The sequence below is a fragment of the Doryrhamphus excisus genome, linkage group LG15 (genome assembly GCF_037039965.1).
Source record: "Doryrhamphus excisus strain RoL-2023G ecotype Guam linkage group LG15, RoL_Dexc_Guam_v1.1, whole genome shotgun sequence".
Lineage (NCBI taxonomy): Eukaryota > Metazoa > Chordata > Actinopteri > Syngnathiformes > Syngnathidae > Doryrhamphus > Doryrhamphus excisus.
Window position 1 is genome coordinate 15,171,117 of NC_136371.1, and position 13,541 is coordinate 15,184,657.

Sequence of the window (13,541 nt, forward strand, 5' to 3'; positions counted from 1 at the left end):
GACAACTTTCCGATTGAGCAGGTACAAGATACCTCAATCGGATTGGGGAAAGGAATATTCCACCCCTGGGAATCCCATTATATATTCATTCGGACTGGCACTTTTCTTTCGGAATGAGGTGTATACAAAGGTTAGATTCTTTCCGTTTGAGCAAATAACCCGAATGGAATTGGAATATTTGGGTCCATGTAAACGTGGCTAATGTTAGTCCAAATACAGTAAACACCCCAACTGGGTGCAACTGTGTGGAACGATTGCAGTAGAGGTACGCTGTCAACTATTCTGCGCACCGTTTGGGTCTGGATGTTAGTCAAAGCCCTGCTCCCCATCCCGATGCTTTCAGCCTGGAGCTGTTTTCACAGTGTATATTATACACTTATGGAAGTGTATTGACTGAAGTACTCCATTTGAGACACAGGCTTAGTTTTCTTATACTTCAACTATGTTTGGGCTTCGAATGAACACACACACACACACACACACACACACACACACACTCTGATGCAAATAATCTGCGCCATCCATCCATCCCGCATTAAGACAACTCAAGGGGGTTCACCACACACGCACGCGCTTCTGGGGTTGCTCGAGACTGCGGATGATGAGCGTCAACTCACGCACTGTGACGTGCGCTGTTTCAGCCCCGGACAACGAGAACCCGCACACCGGACCAGGGACGTTCACAGTAACATGCGACACGCACATTGCACACGCACTGTGGCGTGTGTGGAGGAATGCAACGCGCATTGATGCATCAGCCTGCAGAACCGGGCGATACAGCGCGCGTGCACCAATAAACAACAATACCCCAATACCCCCCCCCCCCACACACACACACCCCAACCCCAACACATACTGAAAAACACGCAAGCCGGTTGTTTGCCTTTAAAGCACAATAGTCTACTACTTCGAGGCTCGAACACGGCACTGACTGTGCTTCGAAACAAGAGGAAATGCACGAGCCAGGTATGAAAAAGGGGGAAGGGGCTCGTTGAAGCCAAAACCCGCTGATCGCGTCTGCTTCCCGGCTGAAAAAAATCATGCCTCGCCATGTAAGCATGCATCTTTTTCATTTGCTAGCCTGACATTGTGTACATTTAATTATTATTACACCAAATGTCCTTAGTGGTGTGCAAAATAGGAAAGACCATCTGATTTTTCCCACGTTCTAAATGTTACGTGAATCCATCTTTGTCACATTTTCAAAGACACTCGCAAGCGTTAACACGAACCACCACCATTGTTAATAATAATAAGAGTAAAAACCACCAATCCCAGCACTCACTTCCGAAGCTGCTCCCGCATTGTCGCTCGCCGAACCGGCAGAACCGAGCCGATATCCCCCGAAATCCCTTCCGCGATCCGACTCGGCGTCTTAACGAGCACCGGGACAACCGTGCTGGAGGTTGCCAGTGCTTTGCAGAGGCTGGGTCCCGCGTCAAGTCACCCGTGGTTAAAACAAAGACCAGTTCCGCTCAACTGCTTTCAAAATAATAGTTTGTTGCGTAGAAACGGTAGTTCAAATCCTTGGACTGCTTGCAAAATAGCACACACACGGGTGGAATACATGTAGCTAATTATTACATTGTTATTAAAAATGAATATTACACATAAATCTACACTGCATTTACAGTACAAGATATATGTTAGATAAGATTGTTAATTTTTTTTCTGTAAATTACTTCGATGCTCAATTTTTGATTTCAGATTACAATCAAACAGACCCCAGTGCAGAGACGTAGTATGTTTCAATTTATTTTGACACAGCACGTCCCACTTCCGGAATAGCTCGCGTTTAACCGACGGCTTGACTCCGCCGGGGAGGAGCTCCCCTTCCCCCATACTGCTGTTTGCTGAAAGGAAAGCAGTAGAGACGCTCCCAAAAAGATTGCAGGTTTTTCCACGGAGGGGGGTAAAGAAAGACAAAGAAAAAGATAGATGATTGGACAAAACTGCGAGTTAAATAATGAGATGTCTACATAAAAGAGAAGTCTTAAATACATAAAAGAGAAGTCTTAAATAAATTAAGGGGCGCTAACAACCTGTCATTTATTAGCCAAGAATGAACTTTTACACACAACAGACACTCTTTACCTGTTTGCGTGTGTGTATGGATTTGTTTCATTATTTCTTGCTCCTTGACTATGTTTTTTCATGACAACTGTATTCCAAAGTACGTTCAATTCCAACAAAGGTAACATTTTGTGTGACAAAACGAGGGGAAATGCTACAGCGCAATACTATAAAGTCCATCTGCAGCCAGAACAACGTACAAGGTGTTCAGACCAACGCCACCAACTTGTGTGTTCACACTTAGAAGTACGGCAAACTGTATTGTACCGTCAGTACCACGATGTTGCACTCAGAATGTTCAAAATGCTGAGTGCGCAGTTATGGATGCTTGATGGCCACAACGACCTCAACAGGATATCATTGATGATGGTGTGGTTAAATCGCTGGTGTGTGTGTGCAATTTTGATGACAAAATATACACTCCTGATGAAAATTTGTAGGACTAGTTAAAAAAATTGCATTTCTGTCAGACCTTAAAGAGCTTCTAAGTAGAGCTTCAAAATTCAGAAGAATAAAAAGAAAAGAAATGGGAGAACAACAAAAAAACTGTAGACTAGAAATGTTCAAAAAAAGAGCTCAGCCATTCTTGTTCATCACCTCAAAATGGGTTTGGGCGTCCTTGATGCCAATGTTTCCACTGAAAAAGTCAGTCTTTACTGCACAGACGAGGACCTTCAGTCATTAGGAGTACCCCCTGCAACATCTCCTCATAGCCTGCTGCCATTTGACGCCCCTGCACAACAACCTGATTAGTGTCCCATTATTCCACTGCAGGAAAAAGCATCCCAGATCTTGACTGTGCCTCCTCCACTGTGCCGTTGAAGGAGACTAGGCCTTTGAAAAGTTTTATTTTCTTCTTAAAAGCCTTCTCTCACAGATGCCGTGATTGGACATGTGCAGGGGATGGTCCTGCGTTTTGGACTGGTGCCATTTTTTTTGGGTGTACCACTTGAAATTTTGTTCCACAACCCTCAGGATCTTTGAAGTAGTTTGAAGATGTTGGCTTTTAAAGGCTGTGATCCGAAACTTTTGATCAACTGATGAACAGCCCATTTCTCCCATATCTTCTTTTTGCATTTTAAAGCTCTACTTAGAACCTCCTTAACATCCAACAGCGCAAAATGTCAATTCTTGCAACTTTTCAACTGGCAGACCTTTTTCCAAAGAGTTTGTGTGCTGACTCACAGTGTCTTGGTCATCTGGTCAGGTCCAGTTTTGTCTCTGCATGTGGAGATAAAGAACCTGTCACTTCACTTTCCCTCCCGCCGTCCAACTTTCCTGTTAACCCTTCATCTGTACGTTGTTTCCAGCGAATTAGTCCTAAACCAAACACGGCAAAGCTGCGAGAAACCAATGACACGAAGCACGACACTTCTTCGACTTGTGGAAGAAGCAGGAAGTTATCCAGCCCAGAATGGGTGGCGGGGGGGAATGGGGTGCCATCATTAATTGATAACCATGAAGTAAAATAAGCTCATGATGTTAAACAATGTTTACCATGCATTGCAATGTTGCAATGTAGTGCTGTTTGGCATATCATTCGGCAAACCATGCACAGAAAATACGTTTTAATAAGTTCAAGTTTTAGAAAGTGACAATGGTTGTGTACTTCCAACACTTCCACACACTTAGTGTGCATAGCTGCTTTTTTGAGTGCAACATTCGGGTACTGGCATTTTGCCGTACCTCTCAGTGTGAACACTCTTATGCACTGAAAAGACGAAGGCTGTGTTTCATAGTCAATACTTCTGTCAAATATATATCAATAAATATTGTGTACACTGTGTATTTAGTTCCAGAGACCCATGAGAGCCAATATTGATTATTCTTGTTGTGTAATCTGGAAAAATGACAACCTCAAGATTTATCCGCTTTTTCTTCTCTCCTTTTTAATCATGAATTGCAACCACTCGAGTTTAGCTCTCTCCTGCCACTACTTAGCCAAAATGGTGATCACTGAGGGTAGTCGCTGTCTATCACTGTCTATCACACTGAGAAGTGTGATAGACAGTTTATAGGATATGATATGATGTGAGACGCAGCCAGTGTGTTTTTAAAGTTCCTTCTAATGAAAATCGCATTGCTCTGAGCTGGGAGTGTCCCACAGCTGGAAATGTTCTCACTGCCATTAGAAACACTAACCACACGGATAAGATGGAAAGATGGGTGGGTGATGGATGGATGGATGGATGGATGGGTGGATGATGGATGGATGACAGGTTGGATGAGTGGATGGCTGGATGGGTGGAAGGATGGATGGCTGGGTGGATGGATGGGTGGGTGATGGATGGATGGGTGGATGGATGGCTGGATGAGTGGGTGGGTGGATGGATAGATGGATGGGTGGCTGGATGGATGGGTGGGTGAGTGATGGATGAATGGATGGGTGATGGATGGATGGATGGATGGCTGGCTGGATGGGTGGGTGGATGGGTGGACGGACAGATAGATGGGGGCGATGATGGATGGATAAATAAATGGATGGCGAGATGGATTCGTAGATTCAATAAATACAAGGATGGATGAATTGATAAATAGACAGATGATGGATGAGTGGGTGGATTGATAGACAAATGATAGCTGAATAAATAGATGGATAAATGCATGTATGGGTAGATGGATGGATGATAGATGGATGGGGGATGGATGGAAAGATTGATACATGAGATAGATGGATGATGGACAGATGTACAGATGATGATGATGTCTGTATGGGTGGGTAGACAGGTTGGCAGATAGGATCTACCATTTAACACCAACAGTGGGAAAAATAAGTACTTGCTCCCCTGCTCTTTCTGTACGTGTACCCCCTTTTTATAGTTATATTGGAAAAAACAACATTAAATAAATTATAAATTATGCACAAATTTGTGTTTGATTGAGGGAAATAGTTTAGAATTTGGTGGCGAAAATCCCAAGCCTTGCATGAACCAATCAGGTGTTGAGTGGCACCGAGCAGGTCTCTAAACTCTTTGGTCTTGCCCATGGCAGTGAGAGGCTTGGATGGAAGACAATGTTTGACTGACACATGTCTTTCATCCAGGGAACGAGTTGAGATTAGGAATATTTTCTTAAAGGGACAGCACTCATTTATGTATAACCTAACTCATCTGTCGGGGATTAAATACTTATTTCCCTCAATCCTTAACAAACTCATTTATTACCGTTTACATTCTCCCTCTGTCTGTTACTTAATAATAACCCCTTTCAAAAACAGCAACTCTGAGACGTTTCCTAATGTTTGGGTTTTCACCTTTTGATTAGCGTTTAACAATTGGCTGTTTACATGCAGTAATTAGGAAGCAAACCGATTCATATTTGACACTGTTAGTGTAAAGTCGACAGCCAAAGCAACAACATGAACATCTCATTGACGATGTCATGAACAAAAGCTGTCGCCAACCCGACATACTTTCAAACGGAAGTCAATTACGTTTGTTTTTTTTCTTTAGAAATGGTGGAATGGGACTACTTACTTAATGTAGTAGGGTACGTTGTTTGGGGAGACACCCTGCTCGAAGGGGCTCTCGACGGATCCTGCAGAGACAGAGGGTGGGGGGCAGGCTCAGAGAGGTTTTCTGCCAATAATATTTAACAGTACTTTGGAGTCTGTTAGAAACACAATCATTGTCATTGGTTTTTTTGGTTTCTTCTGGGTTTCTTGTACCTGTGTATTCGATAAACATTCAATCTCTGTTCACATTTACTCCTTTGTGCACATCCCTGTGTCCACCTCCCATAGTGAGTTTTGTGTCCGGCTTTGGTTTTTTTTCTTTTTGTCCTTTGTAGTATTTTTTATGTGTCGTGCAGCTTTATTTGAGCAGACCTTTTGCTGATGAAAGACTTGATTGATTGAACATCAGCCACCATGCCTTCACGCTGGGGTAACGCTCAATCAAAGCCCGGCAAAACAAACATAACATCGGCCTTTGAGAGCCGACAATAAACTGTAAGAAAGAATGCGCCTCGGTGGTAACCTTCCTGAACTTGAGAGCCAGAATGTACACGTCAACACACATTTTGTACAGCGTGAAGAATGGGCGTTGTTGTTGCTCTCTCATCAAGTGCTATTGTTTGCCCGGTCAAAGTCAATACAGGACCTTAGACGTGAATCGGGAACTAGACAAAAGGGTTCTACTAATGGGTCCTAAATTTAGCTAGGACTGTCAAAGTTAACCCAGTTAATAATTACAAGTTAAAGGACATTCCCTTTGACGGCACTATTTTTTTTTATTAAAGTGAGCACACCGTAGTTTGAGAAAACTACAGCAGCATTACAGTTATAAAACAAAAACAAAATATCAAAGAAAAATATCAAATTATTTAGGGGTGCCCACCCTCGGCCATCTCTGTGTGGAGTTTGCATGTTCTCCCCGTGCATGCGTGGGTTTTCTCCGGGTACTCCGGTTTCCTCCCACATTCCAAAAACATGCTAGGTTAATTAGCGACTCCAAATTGTCCATAGGTATGAATGTGAGTGTGAATGGTTGTTTGTCTATATGTGCCCTGTGATTGGCTGGCCACCAGTCCAGGGTGTACACGGCCTTTTGCCCGAAGACAGCTTGGATAGGCTCCAGCACCCCCACGACCCTCGTGAGGATAAGCGGTAGAAAATGAATGAATGAATGAATGAATATTTAGGGGGACTTAAGAACATTTTAGGGGGGCTCCATTCCCACTAAAATAGGCCTAATGACACTCATGGGAGTTAGACAAAAGGGTTCTACTATGTAATTGATACTAAATTTAGCTAGGACTGTCAAAGTTAACCCAGTTAATTACGAGTTAAAAGACATTCCCTTTAACATTCCAAAAACATGCTAAGTTAATTGGCCACTCCAAATTGTCCATAGGTATGAATGTGAGTGTGAATGGTTGTTTGTCTATATGTGCCCTGTGATTGGCTGGCCACCAGTCCAGGGTGTACTCTGCCTTTTGCACAAAGACAGCTGGGATAGGCTCCAGCACCCCTTCCGTGACTCTCTTGAGGAAAAGCGGTAGAAAATGAATGAATGAATGAATATTTACGGGGGCTTAAGAACATTTTAGGGGGGCTTCTTTCCCCCTAAAATAGGCCTAATGATGCCACTGATGGAAGTTAGACAAAAGGGTTCTACTAATGGGTCCTAAATTTAGCTCGGACTGTCAATGTTAACCCAGTTAATTACGAGTTAAAGGACATTCCCTTTAGCGGCACTATTTTTTTGGATTAAAGTGAACACACCGTAGTTTAAGAAAACTACAGCAGCATTGCAGTTATGTTGAGAAACAAACAAGAACAAATATTGGTCAGAAATTGACCAAAAAAAGGTACATTGAATGGTAAATTTAGCTTCAATGTCCTGGCAAACGGCTCTATCGACAAGACATGTCAATCACATGTACTGTCGCTGAGAGTTAAGTACTTTGAGTCCGAAATGCCACTTGCTGGGCTCAGCTGAAGAAACTGAAGAATGTTGTCATACTTCATACTACATGCTGCAGATGTCACCAAACCAAGTTTTCATTAGACTTTATTTGTATATATTGACCTATATGTTGGATTGCTTTGAGCATCTTTAATGTACAAAACATTTTAAAACGCGGTATTTCCATTATACAGCGGTATGAAACATGTCTGCGTAAGAGTTGACAGTTTATTAAGAGTGTCATCCCCTGAGATGTTGCACCTATGAAGGGATTTCAGTCGGACACGCTGTAATTAAAGCCACGAGAAGTGATGAGAACAGCAGCTTGGAGCACAAAGATAAATGAGGCACGTAGCAAAAGTGCATCATTGTGCTTTTGCCGGGTTCCCTTAAAGGTCCCGCTTCGGTAGCCTGGACTTTTAAAGCTCATGAATACACCTCGACCGGATTGTTGGGTCAGGCAAACACTTACCTCTCGTCCAACAATTACCCCTGTAGGGTACAATTGTGTCACTTAAGGACGCAAAGACACGATTTCTTTTCAAGCATGTTGTACAGCCGATACAGTCATGCCAATCATCTACTCATCTACTCCTATACCGCTGCACTCAAATGGGTCATAATTTGGCAAAGCATGCACCCCTGCTGTGTTGTCTGTGCTCGGATTTACCTGACAAACATTTCATAAATTATATTGCAAATGTTGATCCAAAATCGGAAAACATCAATGTCATTCTAGCTGGAGGGTTTGGAGGAGAATATGTTTTTATGGCTGTATCACCGCTTGTACTACATGTATGGGAGCCATGGGCGTCACTAGGTTCTGAGAACGGGGATGCACAGGATATGAATGAATGTAGTAGACATTAAAAAAATGAAAAAAAATATCATAACATAATAAAATAATAACATAATAAAAAAACATATCCAAAAAACTAATAAGGAACAAGAACCGGGATATAACTTTCCCACTTTTGGACAGATTTAGTAGAGATACTCAATTGTTTTAGGCCAACATTATATGTACAAAAGTACAAAAGTACACACAATCTACACTGCAAATCAGTATATCAGTGATCAGTATAATAATCATTATTATTAATTATGTAATAATAATAATAATTCATTCATTCATTCATTTTCTACCGCTTATCCTCACGAGGGTCGCGGGGGTGCTGGAGCCTATCCCAGCTGTCTTGGGGAGGGAGGCGGGGTACACCCTGGGCTGGTCGCCAGCCAATAATAATAATAATAATTATTATTATTATTATAGTAATAATTATTATTATTATTATAACAACAATAATAATAATTGTTATTATTATTTTGTTATTATTATTGTTATTATATTATTAACAACAATAATAACAAATATAATAATTATTATCATTGTTATTATCATCATTATTATTATTATTACTACTAATAAGAATAATAATTATTATTATCATTATTATTCATTAAATAATTCATTCATTTTCTACCGCTTTTCCTCACGAGGGTCGCAGGGGGTGCTGGAGCCTATCCCAGCTGTCTTCGGTCAGGAGGCGGGGTACACCCTGGGCTGGTCGCCAGCCAATAATAATAATAATTATTATTTTTAGTATTATTTTGTTATTATTATTGTTATTATTATTAACAATAATAATAATAAAAATTATTATTATTATCATTGTTACTATCATCATTATTATTATTATTACTACTACTACTAATAATAATAATTATTATTATTATCATTATTATTATTATTATTATTACTATCATCATTCTTCTTCTTCTGATTATTACTAGGCTTCTGATTATTACTAGGCTAGTATTAGCCTGCTTATTGGCTTGCTTTTTAGCCTGCTTTTGCCCTATTATATGAAATTTGTCAGATTTTTTTGTAAAAAAAATGAAAAATTAAATCAATAAAAAAATATCAAATTATTTAGGTGTGCTTAAGAACATTTTAGGGGGGTTGAAGCCCCCCTAAAACAGGCCACTGATGGGAGCATGTCTTCCATAGCATTTTGGTCACAATCCACAAGGGGCGCCATAAATGTCATTTACATTTCACCTGCAGGTTGCACATGGACAGTTATTCTTTAAACAAAACTGATGCCCAAATCAATCCACATCATTTTCTTTGAAAATTACTTTGACAGGTGGCTCAACACGCGGTCGGTACTAAACTTAATCCATACCTGACACACGCGTTATGGATGCAAGTCTGGAGTCCAGGGTCATATTGAAATCCAATGGCGTGACTTAGAAATACACTAACACACATGAATGCACCATCCTGTGGCAAAAGTGTGTGTTTGACTCACCGTGAAGAAGGCCGAAGTCTCTGTGTGCGTCCATCAGTTGCTTCAGGTGGTCATCGACGGAGATCTGATGGAGGAAAAAAAGCCATGTACACTAAAACGACATCATTCGGATAACCATTTTTACATTTTGTCCCCTTTTGTCAGGGCGGCAAGGTTCAGGTGATAGGATGGTTGTCCACCAACCGGAAGGATTTGGGTTCCATTTTCAGTTCTAAGTACCACTGAGCAAGACAATAACCTCAGTCGGTGATGACTGTGTTACAGCACTCTGATGATAGGAAATGAATTCCATCTCCGACGACTGATGCCGAACTGGAATTGGAATCGAAAACTTGATTACCTTCCTTGACCACCAGCAAATGGCGAAAATCTGGGAGTAATTGAGACACCCAATACAATTTCTATTTTTGACACACGACACACTCAGCCCCCTAAAAACCCTCCTGAGTTCTCCACCGATTTTGGATCAACATTTCCAATGAAAGGGACTGTTTATATTGAATTATATTCAGCACCAGATCCCTTCTCCAACTGCCAATCTAGGTTCAATGAATAGTGCGACACAGAGTCATGTAAGGTGAAAGATGATACACATATATGGAGGTGGCAGTACATCAAGTGCTTTACGCACACTATAAAACCTTGCAATCCAACCTACGTAGGTGCTCCCAGCATCACTCACTTGCAATGTGTGTCGGAATTCATCAGCTTGCATGCTTTTAATGTCCAAGCAGAAGCAATTCTACATTTGAGCAAACTTACTTAGGCTTTGTAAGATCAAAACATCAACATAAATGATTAGTTTTAGCAACTGCTGTCATTATATTAACTTATATCATTTGTAGTTTTGCAAGCCAATATGCCGCCATAGAAAAATATATCGATATCATGCTCAAGGATACTTCAGAAGACATGGAACCCACAACCTTTCGGGTGGCAGACGACCCCTTAACAGAACAGAAAATGATGGCGCAGGAAGACATAAAAATAAGATGGAATTGTAATTGAAAGAGGAGACAATGGAGTCTTTTGTGAGTCCTTCCATTACAAATCCTTTGGCTTGTAATGGAACAGCTAAGTGAGAGACGCCTTGTCTCAAATTAGCATTACAACATTGCCATTGATGAATAGGGAAAGGCTGTCATAGCACTAATACTGTCATTCATTTTGGATACGCTTGGTGTCTTAAAAGAAGACATACAGTACATACATCTGACATACATTATACTAGGTAAATTAAAGGGTTGAATTAAGTATAAAAAAACTATGAAATAATAAATAAAATATATATTACATATTATATTTATATTACATATAAAATAAATATTACTGTCACTCATTTTGGATACGCTTGGTGTCTTATAAGAAGACATACAGTACATACATATATTATACTAGTTAAATTAAATGGTTGAATTAAGTATAAAAAATATATAAAATAATAAATAAAATATATATTACATATCATATTATATATTACATTTATATTGCATAAAAAAAGAAATATTACATATTATATACATGTATTACATATTATATATAATAATATCAATATGATATATATATATGATCATATAATAACATCCTGTAATATATCATATCATATCATCATATATAAATATTGAATACATTTAGATATTATTTTTATATAATATCAATGCAAAAAATGCACATTAAATAATACATTTAATTAAAATGAAGAAAATACTTTATGTATAAATTAGATTATTCTGCAAAATTTATTTTTGTCAGTGGTTCAATTAAGACAAAGAGACCAATTAAAGGCTCTGGATTTTTTTTCTCCATTTTCTGATTAGAGTACAAACTAGTGTGTGGAATTTTATTTTGGAGATCAAATTTAATGACATATTGAATTTGGGAGTACAACAATAATTAATATATTAATTAATTAATATATTTATTAATTAATTATTTTTGAAAATTAAGAAATGCATTCTTGAAATATTTCACTCACTCACATCATTACTATAAGAACTACTGAATTTGAAATAAAAGATATTCCGATTCAGTGAGATGCACTTGTATATTAAATAAGAAAAAAACACCTTTAATTATATAATGCATGTATTTTTGCCCAAGTGTACAGACTTCAGGAAATATGGTTGACTAATACCGACTCATGGTTTCATTTCCCTTGATGGTCCCTGCAGGCCTTCAGCTCCCTGCAGGATATGCAACATATCTCAAAGTGTGAGCTTGCAGTCATAGGAAATCATCGTGATTCAGCCGGTTACCGCGTGCGGAAATTGCTGCACACAATTGCGGCAATATTTCTCACGGAATTAAAACCTTTCAAACGGGATGTGAGTTGATGCAAAGCCAGCTGACGCATGAGGGCGTGGTTCCCTGCAGAAGCTGTCTTTATTAATCCCAGTGCGTTTCCCGGGCGACACGTGGTACTCCAAGCTGATTACCACATTTTTGTACTGCGGTGTTAAAAAAAGTGACTCATCAAAAGCGTCTCATCTTTTCCTTAATGGAACAAGTTGTAATCCAGCCTGAGTGGAGTGCTCGGCTAATTAAGCATCCATCTTCCATCTTTGTCACCAATAAGAAGACCACATTCGTTGGGAGAGGGAATGGCTGTCGTGTGCGATGAGGAAGAGATGAGGAATACGATGAGGAATACGATGAGGAATACGATGAGGAATACGATGAGGAATACGATGAAGACATGAAACTAATGCACTTTTTTTTACCTTCACATTCACATCACTCAATCCATTTGCTCCCCAGTTGTTTCTTGTATCCATAGTAACCTGGTCATACAAATATATAACATTGGAAGGAATTTGATGCGATTACCAAGTGAGTGTGTTGGCAAGCTGACTAAAAAACAATAATATCATTTAATTATATGAACAATATCATAATTATTTTTATTGGAACAAAGAAAGACCAAAACAAGCCACAATTTCCTCAAATAAGGGATCAAATACTTTCATTCATTCAGTCATTTTCTACCGCTTATCCTCATGAGGGTCGCTGGTGTGCTGGAGCCTATCCCAGCTGTCTTCAGGCGATAGGCCGGGTACACCCTGGACTCGTGGCCAGCGAATCACAGGGCACAGATAGACAAACAACCATTCACACCACACTCATGGACAATACTTATTTTCTCCACCTACACACCTAAAATTCAGAGTTCCTTCCAGAAAGAACTAAATAAATATGGATTTCACTACCCAAAGCTAGGATATCAGTAAATGAATGCCATTATGTTTTTATTTGTGAATTTCTCAGTGAAGGCAGTAACCTCAGCGTGCCATAAATCAAAATACAATGAAATGTTGTAACGTGAAACACCATAACTTGAAATGCCATAAGTTGAAATACCATAACTTGAAATGTCATAAGTTGAAATACCATAACTTGAAATGCTCTAAGTTGAAACACCGTAACTTGAAATGCTCTAAGTTGAAACACCGTAACTTGATATGCCACACATTGAAACACCATAACTTGAAATGCCATAAGTTGAAATACCATAACTAGAAATGCCATAAGTTGAAATACCATAACTTGAAATGCTCTAAGTTGAAACACCATAACTTGAAATGCTCTAAGTTGAAACACCGTAACTTGATATGCCACACATTGAAACACCATAACTTGAAATGCCATAAGTTGAAATACCATAACTAGAAATACCATAAGTTGAAATACCATAACTTGAAATGCTCTAAGTTGAAACACTGTAACTTGATATGCCACACATTGAAAC

The 13,541-nt window shown here is 39.5% G+C and overlaps 1 protein-coding gene across 16 annotated transcripts in view; it reads right to left on the reverse strand.

Moving 5' to 3' along the window:
• The window catches only part of dmd (dystrophin), a 185,484-nt gene that overhangs the window by 27,826 nt on the left and 144,117 nt on the right, over window positions 1–13,541 (reverse strand). For 8 of the 16 annotated variants that reach the window (XM_058052501.2, XM_058052498.2, XM_058052496.2 and 5 more), the window contains 4 exons: window positions 12,517–12,576; window positions 9,797–9,860; window positions 5,550–5,610; window positions 3,259–3,294 (listed from right to left, as the gene is read on the reverse strand). In XM_058052501.2, coding sequence (XP_057908484.2) covers window positions 3,259–3,294; window positions 5,550–5,610; window positions 9,797–9,860; window positions 12,517–12,576 — 221 coding nt within the window. Of the gene's footprint in view, window positions 1–1,285; window positions 1,451–3,258; window positions 3,295–5,549; window positions 5,611–9,796; window positions 9,861–12,516; window positions 12,577–13,541 lie in introns of those variants that run through there. The other 8 variants (XM_058052507.2, XM_058052497.2, XM_058052499.2 and 5 more) reach the window with 4 other exon arrangements.